General features: G+C 37.4%; 1 protein-coding gene across 7 annotated transcripts in view; it reads left to right on the forward strand.

The window, feature by feature from the left end:
* The window catches only part of tox2 (TOX high mobility group box family member 2), a 135,745-nt gene extending 120,823 nt beyond the window's left edge, over positions 1 to 14,922 (forward strand). For all 7 annotated transcript variants that reach the window (XM_082136415.1, XM_082136414.1, XM_082136417.1 and 4 more), the window contains 4 exons: positions 4,335 to 4,415; positions 8,878 to 9,252; positions 11,803 to 11,939; positions 13,597 to 14,922. In XM_082136415.1, coding sequence (XP_081992541.1) covers positions 4,335 to 4,415; positions 8,878 to 9,252; positions 11,803 to 11,939; positions 13,597 to 13,639 — 636 coding nt within the window. In that variant the 3' untranslated portion in view covers positions 13,640 to 14,922. The remainder of the gene's footprint in view (positions 1 to 4,334; positions 4,416 to 8,877; positions 9,253 to 11,802; positions 11,940 to 13,596) is intronic.
* Positions 14,923 to 16,136: the final 1,214 nt, after the last annotated feature.

The following is a 16,136-nucleotide window of genomic DNA, read 5'->3' on the forward strand; positions in this document are numbered from 1 at the left end:
ACGGCTTCAATTGCTAATGAATCCGCTCACTTTGGAATAATTAGACATCCTTAGGCATGGTAATTTATTTAAGAGCTGCTGTCGTTAGGGCCACTCATTAGTGGAGGTTAAATTAATTTGAAACCAACGCTGCTGGAAGCTCCTTGGGAGTTCATTACGACAAAAAACCACGCCACCCCGTTCAATATTTAACTAGCAACACGCAAGGTCACAAACTTACGTTCGCCGAAGGTATTCGAGAGGAATTTATAGTCATTTTTGTTCTGTTGCTTAAACTCCTCCGTGATGATGGTTCAAACATGCTGACAGATCAACAGTTATGCTTATTATTATTTATATCATTTGAAACAAGCATTTTCTATAACGCTGCTTATAGCGTTGTTATGTAATATGTAAAACAGCGCAATACAAATAAACTTGAATTGAATGGAATTGAATAATTATATAACTTGAAGTGGTGTCTCTAAATTCACACTCACGAATCAACTATTTGGTTGTTGCACTGTAAAATAGAAACTACACATTCTACGAAATGCGAATTAATTAAATCATGAAATGCATAAAAATCCATGTTAGTCCAACAGAATTGACCGTTCGCAAAGACCCGCCCCCTTTAGTTACTGTTGCTATGTCCGACAAGCCACGCCTCTCTCACACACAATGCAGTGAAACACACATTGTGGAGGAGAGAGGACACTGACAACACACTGACAGACAGGACAAGACCAGCTTACTTTTGATATGAAACAAAGCCTCTCCTTTTAAATTTGTTCATTTTTAACGAAATTGAAGCAATAAATAGCGTTTTGTGTCTCTTTAATGTGTCTGACAGATCGCTCAGTTAAAGCTGCTCATGAACCGATCATCTCTTCCTTCTAGTTCATTTATAGCATCAAATAAACATGAATGAACATCAGAAGGAATGTTGTTTTAACCGCGGAAAGACGTCAGTAACAAAAATGGCGGATTCGGCGGATCATGATTGGTCAGATCGCCTGTCAATCAAACTCCCAACTAGTCAAACATTATGGTAGTTGTCTAAAAGAATCTTGCTGAATATTGATGCAGTGTTCAGGGTTCATGAGTTCATACATTGCACTATGAATAAATTATGCGGTTACTGTTAGGGGAGTAAAAAAAAAAAAAAAAAAAAAAAAAAAAAGTAACACTTTATTTTGATGCTCCCCGACAGACATTCTACTGACTATAAGTAACTTTGCAACTACATGTCAACTTATTGTCCTAACCCGAACCCTAACACCTAACAGTCTACTAATACTCTAATGAGAGTTATTATAAATAGAGACATAGAGTTGCAAACAGGGGTGTAGCACAAGATCCCGGGCCCTATGCATAGGCAGTCCTGATGGGCCCCCATGTTCCTCAACCACCCCCATTTAACATGGCTAATTTATTGCTCATTTTAGATATTATAGCCTATTAATTTAAAATTAAACAGGTTTCAGTGTAGGCTATTATAATGGTGTGTTGTATGCAAACAGCATTGTTAGTGTACAGTTTATTTATTTAGCCTTTACCTCAGATTACATGTATAACCAGATTATCATCTGAAAGTGTATGTTCTGCTCTTTCAGTGGGTCGTCTCAGTTCATCTTTAGCACTAGCGATCGCGGAGATATTCAAGCAGTTTAGCACTATAGATTCGTGTTCTAGATTGTGCTCACCTTTCTTTGAAAAGAAGTCAGTTACCAATCGTTTCCCCTCATTTTGTATTCTTTCCATCTCCTGTCTTTCCTTTCTTTTTTGGTGGCCTGATTTGGCTTTCTTTGAGAAAGACATTTCTACAGCACAAAATGCGTGCAGATGGACTAAACCATTTGGCGCATTAGCAAGGGGTGGGACCAGTCAGTCAATCAAGTTATTCAGCCAACACACTAACTTTACATTTCATCTGACATTCATTATGCAATTTAATTAGGAAATGAAAATATCCAGGTAAAATAAAATAAATTCCAGACTTTTCAAGGGCCCTCTCTCCCCTTGGGGCACTGGTGATCAGTACTGGTTTTACCCCCAGTCCGACGCCAACTTGCAAGTTGCCTGTTCACACCAAGGATGATAACTTTAATAACTTTAAAGATCCACACCTTAACTATAAAGATAATGGCACAGAGAAACCATATCGTTGGAATTATTTTCAGGAGGTTTTTTCCAGCTGATGAACAATAAAAACAGCCAATCAGAATCCATCCTGATCTCAAGCTCGAGCATTTAAAGCGACAGAACGATATTGACGCTATATAGTTATCGTTATAGTTATCATCCTTGGTTTGAACGAGCCTTAAACTTATAGTCCAGATATCTATACTATAACTAAACTAAATATACAGTTACTAATCAAAATGATTGATCAATTTATTGTATTACTAACTTGAAAATGTGAAATCTGTCCGGAATGAGAACATGTACATGAATGCACTTCTCTCAAACTTTCCTTTTTTTCTAGTTGTCAACGTTTAGTCTTTCTCTAGTTCATTGGTGAGAATGTTTAACAGTCGTTGCTGTTCGTTTGTTAAAGTCGGCATGGAATGGAAGTTGTGCTCGTCTTTTCTTCGCCGTATATCCGAGTGAAACGCTTCAGGAACAAGAAGAAATGTGGGCGGGGCTTGATTTTGTCCGTGAGGAATTGATTGGATGGTTGTGGTTTGCTATTGGCTGATCTCATGTGAGTGACAGGTTATAGCCCCGCCCACATCATCAGAGAAGAGGAAGTTATTCTGATTCAAGATTATTAACACAGTAATGATGATGTGCACGGATACATCATTTATAATAATGGTAAAAACACTGCAATATTCCATATAAGAATGGGATTGTCTATTTTGATTTTTGAGGAGTTTGCTCTGCATATAATCGCATCGCTGTCTAGGAGACAGAATTGAGATATTAAAGAGATCTCATCTGTGTTTTTATCTTCCTGTGGGACTGCAGCCATATTCATCTTGTTAAGTCACATCGCTTTTTTCTCCATTTGCAATTTAGCGTTGTGCCTGGAAGCAGCGTGACGTGTTTTGTCACCGATTTAAAGCGTGTTTTCCCTCATAAGATGAAATGGTTCTGATGTCCGCCCCAGTTCCAGAAGGGAATTGGCCGCACTCGTTGCCAAAAAGAAATGGAAACCGTAATTCTGGGATGTGAAATGATTGACAAGCAATTACATTAGCCTACATCGCATTTCATTCACTTTGTGTGCGTTAAAGCCAGGCTTTCTCCCTCCACAACCCCCATCTTTTCTTCTGTCCTGTGTCTTTGATGTGGGATGTACACTTATAATTCTCCGTGTGTGTTTTAGTGGACTTATCAATATGAAACCCTGATATTTAACCCTGTAAAGACTGGCATATGAAATAATAGTCAGAAAATTGAACCTTTAAACAAGTTTGCATATATGTATAAAAAAAATGTTAATCATATTTGATACATCAGGCTTTTATGGCTGAAATTGTCTGATGTAGTGAGAATATGTAGGGGGTGAAAAAGCTCAATTTTATTCTAAGACTCAAATTGAGAAAAATATGTAATTTGGTTCAGATGCTGATATTTATATGGACAAAAGATGAAATTCTGATGCTTGTTATAATAGTATAGGACATACTTGCATAAAAGCATATCAATATCTGCCAGTAATATGTCTTAGTAAGATGATATTTAAATGCTTAGTTTATGATCAAAGTTTTAAAACAATGCAATGCAATGATGATTGAGAGATGAACAAATAAACCTTCCTCAAAAGCCTGATGATCATATTTGATACTCATGATTTTTCTAATAAATGACATATGGATAATCAAGTAAACCAAAGTTGCTTCAGCCCAGTTAAAATATTACTAACAATATCAAAGTTATTATGTTAACTTGATCAAAATCAGTGCAGATTTCAGATCATAAAGACTCGTGAAGCTCGAGCTGAAGGATGTTTGTACAATTAAACTTAAAGACTTTTGATTGACAGTCTAAACTGTCAATCAGAGACAGGAGGACTGGAGGAGATTGACAGGTTTATCAGATCATGTTCATCATTTAGAAATGTGCATATCAAATATGAAGCTTTAAACATGTAGTTACTGTAGTAGAATTTACAACTGCATGTACATGCAATAACTTTTTCCTCCAATCTGACCTAAAATTAGCCCAGACTGGACATGATGCTCAGCTATTGAGCGTTTTATACGTGTTTTGTGTAGATTCGTGAGGTTGAAAGTTGTTGACGTGACACAGTCCAGGTGCAAAGTGAAGGTTAAGTGCTCATATTCTAGCATTGCGCTCGTGTCTGTTTGTGTGTTTATTCACAGTTGTGTTTCGTTCCCTCGCAGGCATATAAACGGAAAACAGAAGCGGCGAAGAAGGAGTACCTGAAGGCCCTGGCAGCGTACCGAGCCAGCCTGGTTTCCAAGGTAACCGGACGGGTTCACGTCTTTGGGTCAGCGCTAATGTTGGGGGTGCAAACATTAGACTAAAGATTTCAGCACAACATTTCATGGGAAGAGCTGTCAGCGCAAGAGTGCTTGTGTGCGTGTGTTTTAAAGGGATAGTTCAAGGAAAAAAGAAGATTCTGTCATTTTTATCTTCATGCCAGTCCATCATGTGACTGGAAGATTTATAAGAAATATATAGTGCTACTTTTATGGTTTTTTTTTAGACGAGTGTTTTTATTGTGAACTAAAAGAAACGCTAAAACTATTAAATCATTTTGTTAATTGAAATTAAAATTAAATAAAAAAATAAAAATAAACATTTAAATTAAATAAAATAAATGAAAAACTACATGAATGAAACTAATATAAGTAAAAAAAGTTCTAAAATTCAAAAGTTCTAAAATTCAAAAGTTCTAAAATTCAAAAGTTCTAAAATTCAAAAGTTCTAAAATGACTTGACTAATATAGACTGAAAAAACTGAAACTGAAGAGGATTAAAGCTAAATACAAATAGAAAAATGTCAAAAGCACACAATAAAATTACTCAAATTAAAATTAAATCTGAAAATAAAATAATAAAAGCTAAAAAAAATTATAAATACTATAACAGCATCTTATTAATCCTTAAATGACACTTTGACACACATAAGTCGTGTCCCAAATGACACACTATATGCACTTAACCTACGCACTATGCACTCAACCGTGTAGTTTATTAACTGAATAAATTATGATGTCATTCAACATCAGTCTGTTAGCCCCTCCCCCTCCGCCCATATAAGGAAAGCTGTGACAGTTCGTGAACATTCCAAACTTTGTTTCTTTTTTTTCATCAACATTCTATTTGGAATTTTCAGTGTGAACACAGAACTCACACTATTTATACTACAAAATGGCATAAGTACACTCATTTGGAAGCACCTTTAGTCATAGATCATCGATAATAAGCCCTATTCGGACGGGACTAGTGTAACATGGAAAGTAATAATTACCAGAGCTTCTCTGTGATTTTAGTCCCGTCTGAATGTGCATCTCAGTGATCATGACGGACAATGTCAGTAAAGATTACGGCGACTTTTACCTTCAGTAAAAAGGTCTGGAAAAATGTCCTCAGGTAATACTGATCCCGTGCGAATAGACCCGCTGTAAATATGTACGTAAATATTTCATCATTTCCAGTTTAATAGTAGTTTTCCACGCTTTTTCAAGTATGGAGACGCCAAACTCAAGTGTTTCACACACACCATTCACATCAGAGAGAAGATCCACAGCACTTGTTAGAGGCACTAAACATCTTTTAGCGTTAGTGCCTATTACCAACACAATCCAATCTGAAGTTAATTAATACATCGTTCGACCGGACATAACTGTTTTATATATATAAATATAGGTTATATGTGTTTGTGCACGTGATATCAGGAAGCAGCGTAACACACACATGACGACAGGAGTGACGGCGGTGTGTAAATCGAGTTACTCTCCCACTTCTGCTAGTTTACTGAGATCTCTTATCCCGTGCGGATTGACCATTAATATTACAGACGTCCTGTGGTAAAGTTACACTCCATCTACCCTGGTAAAGCTAATCCCGACCGTATAGGGCTTTAGAAAACAACCTTGTAAAGATACAGCAAGAACTCTCCTTTTCAGTCAGCCAGCTTTGGAAGTAAAAGATGACATGTGTGTGTGAACTCATTCTTCACACTGTCGGCACGCTCGTATATACATTCCCTAAAAACAGCATCATTAGTTCAACCCTAACCATATTCGTCTCTGTCATGTTTCTGCGGTCACTAACCGTTGTTTTAATCTGTCGGATCGCTCGGCCGACTGCCGGCATCACGCATGCGCCATCTGTAAATCGATAGCCAATTTTCCAAAGTGATTTGACAGACTCAAACGAGCAGAAATCAGCATGATCTGTCGTTTCATTGCATACGTTCATCTGCATAATAAAAAGCTGCGATTTCAAACCACTAATTTTACATTCATTGTTTCTCTTTTGAAAAACGCAAATTGCATTTTCATGCTAAACACTCTCTCTTCTTTTCCATACCTCGCTCTCTGAGCTCCTTGGCCCTAAACAAGAGCGTTGATTAAGCCGTTGAATACAGTATTCATCAAACTCAGAGGCTTTTATTAAACGCCTTTCTCATCCTTCATTGCGTATAATTAAATATTTCGTCAAAATCTGCTTTTGGCAGATGCTTTGCTTGATGTGTTCGTATACTCTCATGCATTGAAAAGGAGGAAAATATGATAGAAAAAAAACTTGGTCTAACTATCAAATGCACATCGTTTTCACGGCCCAAAACTTGAAACATACACTCGTGAAAAGAGGATGACTCTTTTTTTACTCATAAATTAGGGTTTTATGCATAATTAAGACTAAAAGAATCGGTGGGAAATGTGAAGTTTGAGAGTGTTTAAACTCGTGCACCTGGTGCTATTTTATAGAGCGATGCATTATTGTCTCAGTAGTTTTATATAAATAAGTTTTTATGTAAAAGTACATTTTTACTCTATTGTATTTTTTAAATCTGGATTATTTGTCATCATTTTATCCTAAATATATCAGAAAGACTTAAAAAAAAAAAAGAAAGAAAAAGTGAAACACTCAGTTTGTAATGTTGTTTAGAGGTTTTATGAAATACGAGGCGGTTAATGGCGCCATAAATAACAGTATTTGCTCTCGCGAAGCTTTTGAAACCGATCATATGGTGTGTGATGATGTACGTTCGGGACCTGGACAATCTCCACTTGTTTAATTTAAAGAGAAATGTTTGAAAATGTCCCGAAGCAGATGTGCTGGCTCAAACGGTCACGTCCAGCATGCTTTGCTTCCCCCGTTTGGTTTCTCCTGGTTCTCTACGGACACAGACTCAGCCCTCAATCTTTTCATGTTGATCAGTTTAGATGTTCTGCTCAATAAATATGAGGCATTATGAAAGCGCCACGATCGTGACAGCTGATGAACACGACCGACTGCCCATCACGCGCTGGCATTTGAAAAACATATTGCCATTTACGATGCGTGAAACGGTAATGAAACAATGCTCTGCTGTAAGCGCATGCTCTCAATTTGACAAATCAGAGATAGATGTGATCGTGCGATAGGTGTTTGCTACTGTTTCTCACTGTGGTTTTCTGCTGTTCTAAATACTGACACTTCGGTTTGTTGCACGGCCTCCAAAATAATGATGCTCATTTAGGAGTCATTGAAGTATCACCTCAAATGTTTGACCTAAAATATATGCAAATGTGATCATTTGATGAGATATGTTTGAGATCATAATTGAAATCTCTGACTTTTGATTGCATGCTTCGGGAAATCCATGCCGTTCTTCTTGAGATCTCTTCTAGAGGAGATTTCTGGGATCTTTTTTCTCTCCCAGAAACATCTGAGATGCTGGAGACTTCATTTTCTAGCTCAGTGATGACTAGGAGAAACAAAGGAGATTTCATTTCCATTGAAGCAAAAGATGCTCTTCTAAAATCATGTCGAAAAACGAGATCATAAAGTTTTGGAGTCCGTGTCAACACTAAGAACATCTCAAATTGATCTACTGATAATATAATTCATACTGACAATATTAAGCATCACGATTAATCCTTAAAAGATGGCGATCTCGATTCAAACACCCACATGATCTTATTCCTAAATGACAGCGATTCGGCTCTTTTTATTAAAACTTTGACAAGATCAAAAACCAGAACATTCAAATCTGTGTTCTTCACAAACTGATTTTTCAACCACACAGTATCGTTATTTCTCGTCTTACAATCATTCAAATTATCACTGAAGTTCTGGGATAAAAGTTTATTGTTGGGATATAAACACTGATGTCTATAGAAGAAATAAAGAAATAAAAATCACCATTTGAAAGTCATTCGGCGCTTCAAAAAACGATTGTATCAATTACATTGTTACACCAGTAGGTGGCGACAAGCGACTGTTAAAAATGTATTAGTCATTGAATCATTAATTCAAGAGATTCGTTCAATCCAGTTATGAAACAAGTGAAGTATTTATGAGTGAGTCATTGAAACATTCACTCAATCCTATTTTTTTTTAAACAAAAAAGAATGAACTCAAATTAAATATTATTTTAAATAGACTGCAGCAAGTAAACTTTTTGAAAACCTCTAGTAAATTATATGATATTTTTTTTATTAGTCAAGAAAAGAAAAAAATCATAATTCTCAATTTATCCAGAATTGTGCAATCAACTTACACTGTAAATTATTTTTTGAAGTTGAAAGTAAAGATCATGGAGTGCGTTTTACCATTTCAGTCTTTCTACTTGAAAATGTCACGTGTGTTACCTGCCATTTATTTTATGTGTGACATTTACTAGCAATTTCTTTTCTTATTTAATTTTTCTTACCATTTTTTTTTCAGTGTAGATGCATTTAATGATGTGCCTTTTCTGTCCCTCAGACCTACAGTGACCCGGTGGAGAGCAAAAGCGGCCAGTCTAGCCAGCCGTCGTCACACATGATGGCCCCCAACACCCCCCTGTACAGCGTCCCGCCCCAGCCCTCCTCCCCGTACCCCTTCCCCCTCTCAGACCTCCAGAGCTACGCAGCGGGGGCTCCCAGACACGGCCTGCCCCGCTCGGCCATGCTGCCCGCGCTCAGTGCCTCCCCCCCAGCCTCCTTCCAGATCAGCCCCCCCCTCCACCAGCAGCTCTCCCTGCACCAGGGCTCGCTCCTCAACCAGCCAATCCGCATGCAGCAGGTGCAGTCACAGCCAATCATCTCTCACCAGATGGGCCTCCAGGCTCCGCTGCACTCCCCACCCCCAGGACAGCAGGTTAGCGTGCATGCTGGGAGACGCCACACGTGCTTGTGTTTATGGGCTGCGACTGTGCCATGTAACTCTGTGCATAATCTGACATTACACTTTACAATAAGGTTCATTAGTTAACTACATTAATTAGCATGAACTAATAATGAACTCCACTTATGCAGCATTTATTATTTTTTCTAAATGTTAATTTCAACATTTACTAATACTTTCTTAAAATCTTGTTATCATTAGTTAATGCACTGTGAACTAACATGAACAAACAATGAACAGCTGTATTTTTATTATCTAACATTAACAAAGATGAATAAATACTGTAACAAATGTATTACTCATGGTTAGTGCATGTTAACTAATGAACCTTATTGTAAAGTGTTACCAAAATTTCTATATGCATGTATTACATTTGCCAAAATGTGCACTGTAGGTACTAACCCACAATGCAATGCACTTCATTTCAAGTGTTTATTAGATTTTTTTTTAAATGCAAATAAGCCCTAGAAATGTTTAGCATTGCATACTAATTTATTACCCTCATGTGGTCTTCGGGTCATTTTGACCCGGAGAAGATTTTCTTTTTCCCCAAAATACTAGTTAATGTTATCGCATTGGACTGAAACTTAGTGACTTTGTTCCCAAAGGGTATAACTACTTCTCAAATGTTTTTTAGGGGGGGTTTTGTTACCTTGTTACACTTGTGGTCTTCCCGGGTCAAAATGAACGGCCTATAAAAAATAGCTTATAAATCACTCATTATACCATATTTTCACCAAATCTTGGATTCAATCTTTTTGTCAACTTGTTCTCTTTCAATTAGGACTGGTTTTGTATTTCCATTTGCATCTGATTAATCGTGGGCCTCATTTATCTGAGAGTAGGCATCTCATTTTTTGAGTAAAAAAAACGTTATTTTTGAATAATTTTGGATTATTTTTTTTTTTGTGAAAATTGGTACTGTTGATCACACTAGTCTACTTTAATGTTTCACCAGGAAGTTTGTTTTGAAAAACGTTTATTTTGTAAAAAATGCTACATAGTCACACTTGTGGTCTTCCCGTCAATCTTTTTGTCAACTTGTTCTCTTTCAATTAGGACTGGTTTTGTATTTAATTTCCAAACGGTTTAATTGTAGGAGTCATTTATCCGAGCTTATGCACCTTTTACTCAATATTGCCAAAATTATTAACAAATAATGCTTTTTTCACTCAAAAACTGAAGTGCATAAGCTCGGATAAATGACTCCTACAATTAAACCGTTTGAAAATTAAATACAAAACCAGTCCTAATTGAAAGAGAACAAGTTGACAAAAAGATTGAATCCAAGATTGGGTATAATGAGTGATTTATAAGGCATTTTTTATAGGCCGGTCATTTTGACCCGGGAAGTCCACAGGTGTTATAGGGTTTTGAACACCACATGTTAAATAAAAGAGTGTACAATACACAGCATATATTGCACAGTAAATTCTATTTAATTCCATTTAGTCATGTACTATTTTCATGTACTAAACGCCACGCTTGCTTGTGTTTATGAGGTGTGATTGGAACAGCAAACAGCACGTGATGATAATTGAACGTCATTTGCTCAGAGATAGCACACTACCATGAAACATTTATCATTGCACACTTCATTGTTCATGTACTACATACTCTACATGTGCAGTGAACATTACGGCAGTATTCCGTTCCCAAACTTGTCATGAACAGCAAACAAGTTTTATTTTTATGTGAAGAAACACTGATACACATGCAGTTTATACCTCCTCGCTTATGTTTAACACACTGGTATCGCTCAATATTAATAGCGGTGTTCGGAATCAGATCTTGTTGGGAAAATGTTACCAAAAGAACTTGAAAAAGGACAGGTCGTGTTTTGCGTGCGAAGCGAAATGAAATGAGATGAAGTGAGAACTGGGGTGGAGGATGTGTTGTTTTGGAGGTGTAGTCTCTGTGCTGAAGACGCGTGTGAAGTGAAAAGGTCTGATTTTCAGTGTTTAGCACCTTCCTACAGTCGAGCAATAAAGAAAACAGTTCAGAAACACTTTTGAAAAGAAGCGAGGAACAAATGCCAGGTTTAATCATTAGAATACAATTGATTTTTTTTTATATAATATGCTTTACATACATCTACACTTTATTTAATAATTGGTAACACTTTACAATAAGGTTCATTAGTTAATGTATTAACTAACATGAACTAACCATGAGCAATACATTTGTTACTGTATTTGTTAACGTTAGTTAATAAAAATACAGCCGTTCATTGTTAGTTCACAGTGCATTAACTAACGTTAACAAGATTTTAATAAAATATTAGTAAATGTTGAAATTAGCATTAATAAATGCTGTATACGTGCAGTTTAATATTAGCTCATGTTAACTAATGAACCTTATTGTAAAGTGTTATCTGATCATTTGTACATTTTAAGTTTGTGAAGTACACACACATCAGGGTCACACACTTGCATTGCATTGGCTAAGCATTCATGTTTGCATGCTTGCATATGTTTCTGGCCTAAAAATGCTAATAAAATGTGTGTATTGTGTCTCTCTCAGGGATTCTCTCACTTACAGTCGGAGTATCAGAAGAGTGTGGGGGGGTCTCAGTCTCCTGGGGCCCCGAACCCGGTGGGCCAGAACCCCGACTGGGACAGCGAGTACTGCAACCGGGAATGCGGCGGAAACCACTGCAGGTAAACAGTGTGTGTGTGTGTGTGTGTGTGTGTGTGCGCTACGGTGTTAACTGTGTCTGTCCCATGAGACGCGTCATAGTATCAGGGGACTCTGTGAGTGTGTGTGTGTGTGTGTGTGTGTGTGTGTGTGTGTGTGTGTGTGTGTGTGTGTCTGTGTGTGTGTGTGTGAGAGCAGCATGTGTGGTTTCAGAGCTGTGCGCATTAATTATTTATTGTGTAATATAACAAAGCAATGCAATGCAAAGTAAAATAAAAAACACAAACAGACAATAACAAAGTTAAAAGACTAGTTCACCCTAAAAAATGAAAGTTATTCACCCTCATGTCATTCCAATCCAGATATTTAGCAGAATGTTCACACTGCTCTGAAAGCATTCACAAAAAAACATACGTCTCATAACTGTAGTCCAAGTCTTGAGCTGTTTTCTGAAGTAGGGCTGCGTGATATATTATTATTATATATTTGAAATATTATCATCACAATATCAAAATGCTTTTCACATATTTGTTAGACCTTGAGAATGAATGTAAACTTGTTTGTTCACAATTAAACTCGACAGAGCAGATACCTTTTAATTCAGGGCCTCGTGAATTTAATTAAGCTTTTAAAATGTAATCAGATGAAAATATGATTATCAACAACAAAACATTGTTTTTTTTTGTTTTTTTTGTCAAATAAGATGCTGCACGACACAACTGTATAATGTAGAAATGTATTTATACAACTGTATAAATGTAAAACATAGATGAAAAAATATATATCTCAGTTGTATGATATTCCTTAGAAATAATAATAGTATTATTACATTTAAGTACATTTTAGTAGACAGTAGTGATATAAATTGTCGTCATTTCTCTAAGTTAAACCGAACTTTTATTTTGACGGGTTGTGGTGAAGATCTTGGTTTCGGTGTGTATTTGACGATAGTTTTCCTAAAATAAAACGGTTAAAAGCGTGTGAAGTGACTCTCATGATGAAGTTCATGTGTTCATCTCCTCATATATTGAGACAGAGACACTGAAAACACTGTGAGCGACACATGCGTGTGAGTGTGTGTGTGTGTGTGTGTGTGTGTCAGACGAAACTATAACGATTAGTCGCGATTAATCGCATCCAAAATAAAAGTTTGTTTACTTAATATATGTGTGTGTACTGTGTATAATTTTCTTAAATATATGCATGCATGTGTGTGTATTTATATATGAAAAAAATTATTATGCACAGTACACACTCATATATTATGTACACACAAACTTTTATTTTGAATTCGATTAATCGCGATTAATCGTTTCACAGCCCTGAGTCCTGCACTGACTGGCTGTTGTCGTGTTTATTTCTGCTATGTGAGAGTCTGTTAGATTAATCCAGAGCTTATCATCATCGTTATTGACGTCGATATTGATAATGTTTATCGCCCAGCCCTATGAGAGTTATTAGCATTGCACAAGGCTTATGGATTACTGTTATGATGGTTGGGCTTTTTTTTTCTTTTTTTTTTTTTTTAATTCGTTCAATGGATTGGTTTGAACTTTAGTTTGGAGTGACACGAGAGTGAGTGAATGACGACACAATTCTTATTTTTGTGTGCCATTTTTCTTGGGTGAAGCTTTTAGTGTTTTTTAACCTGACGCTGATTTGTTTCTCATTGTTTTGCAGTGGCAGTATGATAGGCAGGGATAAGCCACTCTACCTCACTTGAAGAAAAACAAGGAGAACGGAAAGAGAAAAGATGAAACAACACCAGGGAGTCCCCCCCGCACCTCTCCACCCTTCCCAGAAATCATCAGTTTCCCTCACTGTCATTTTACATTCGTTTTTAGAAGGATGTGTGTGTGTACGCGTTCTGAAGACTACTAGTGATCCTTTCATTTTTGCCAAGCACTTAAAAATGTACAGGCCTCTGCGCCAGAGACCTCAGAGAGCACTCACCCCGTCTCTGAATAAACTTAAAAGAAAACAACAAAAAAAGATGTATATAACAAAAACGAAAAGGAAAAAAAATAAAGCAAACTACCATTAAACCGGCCCTCAGGGCGAATGAGCTTTAACTATAACAGAGGAAAACTCTCCTCTTAGTCTCTCAGTTACTTTCCTCCTCGTCTCATTTTTGTTTTATTTTGTCGTTGTACTTTTTATTTATTTCCTGCTTGCAACATAGCTCTTCTTTTTGGCCAAAAAAAACAGGTCCGTTACTTTAGGGAAAAAAGTCTCTTTCGAGTCTCTGTGAATTTTAGGCAAAAAAAAAAAAAAAAAAAAAAAAAAAAACATAGACAAGAAAAAAGAAAAAAATACTCAAATGGAAAAATTGATAAATACAACTTCTTTTTGTAAATTTAAAGACCCGTGTAGGTCTTTGTTGATCTGTCACAGTGTGATTGTAAATATCACTTTTTGGGGGGTCAAATTGGGAAGATGAAGTCCAGATATTTTTTCTTCTTTAATATGACTTATAATTCATTGATTTGTATTTTAAATGGTATTTTGTGAATGCGTGCCGGAGTGAATGGGCGTGTGTGTGAGTGTATTTGTGCGTTGTGTAAGTGAACAGCCTGTGCAGGTGATTTCCAGAAGAGTGTTTCCACACCACGTACACAATCTTGCATTAAAATCTGTGCTCACTGGTGTGATTCCCCCTCCCCCCCCCCAAAAAAAGAAAGATCTACGGCAAAACCCATGACAGACTGCATGACCTGGCTCTCCATTTAGGCTCCGCATTCTCCTGCTGGACTCATGGTCTAACAAACTTGTGAAGCGATTTGTTGATTTCCTCTCAGGTTGTAAATGTGAAGTGTAAGGCCCTGATCACACCTGACGCGTTTTGGCAGTTGAACGACATCATCACGTTTTTTTTCCATGAATGAATGGAGAGGCGGGCTTTCCGATTTAGTGATGAAAAGCCACAGTTGCTCGAACGCCCGGAGAGTGCGATGATGGAGGATAAACTTGTGGTGCTCTCGCGGGTTACCAGGAACCATAGACTGTGGTCAAAAAAATATGGACGTAGTGTCCGTGACGTCACCTGTACGTTTCTGAAGACCGTTTTTGAAGCCTAAAGTGGGCGTGGCCGACCGTCGCCATCTTGGCAGCGCGTCACTCCCGAATTTATTTATTTTTACAGTCAGACAATGAGCTGAGGTAACGTGACGGCTAACAGACAGCAGACAAACGGCTAATGATGACTAATGAGCACAGCAGGGAATCCACCTGTCACTCAAAAGTGGACACACCCTTAATTATGCAGAAATTCACATTTACATTTTACATTTTGTCATTTAGCAGACGCTTTAGTCCAAAGCGAGTTACAAATTGGGACTAAATTAAGCGAGTCATCGTGAAGAGGCAAAAACAACGCAAGAAGTGCTCAAAATACGAAGTTCGGGCATTGTTCAGAGTAGCATAAGCCCGATAAGGGAGGATTTAAAGGGAAAGGAACAAAAAAAAAAAAAAAATGTTATAAGGTTAAGTGCTAGCGGAAGAGATGGCACTTTTAAGGCTTAATATAATTTAAACGGATGAGTTATAAAAATATTCACCCCCCTCACAGTCGTCATGAAGGGCAACATTAGCTGTATAGACCAAAGCCACGTTTTGCTCCAGGCTGTAAACATGTGTTCTTCTGCTGTAAAGTTGGGCATTTTAACATGGAGGAGATACAGATTTGACTCACTTTTGCAGCCGGCCTCAAGTGGCCAGTCGATGAATTGCCGTTTAATTCACTTCCGTGTTGGTTTCGAGACAGAGACAGGGAGGTTGCCGCGTTCCAGGAACTTAACGACTTCACGAACCGTAACTATCACAATGTTAACAGAAAGTAAGTAAAGTTAATAAAAGGCTGATTTGACGTTGACTTGACTGTTCTGTGTGATGGTTCAGGGCGGTGAGCCTGAAAGATGCGTTACGTGTGATCGGGGCCTTACGTTCTGAAGGCGCCTCCAGATTCAGGTCAAAGGTCAGAAACATACTTTACACAAGTACACAGATGTGAACACACACGTTTAACTTTAACTATATCATTCAGCAATATTCTCTCGAAACTTTTGTCCACCGTGACAGTAGATGAAGAACATGCACCGCATACTTCGGTTGTGCTGAGTCACCCAGACACATCTCACATCGTGTACTTCAATAGAGTTCGTTTCAAGTCTAACGCAGTCGTTCTGTTGAAACCCCCGGGGTCATTTCTTTTGCCTGGTCTT

The sequence above is a fragment of the Leuciscus leuciscus genome (genome assembly GCF_965113295.1).
Source record: "Leuciscus leuciscus genome assembly, chromosome: 14".
Taxonomy (NCBI): domain Eukaryota; kingdom Metazoa; phylum Chordata; class Actinopteri; order Cypriniformes; family Leuciscidae; genus Leuciscus; species Leuciscus leuciscus.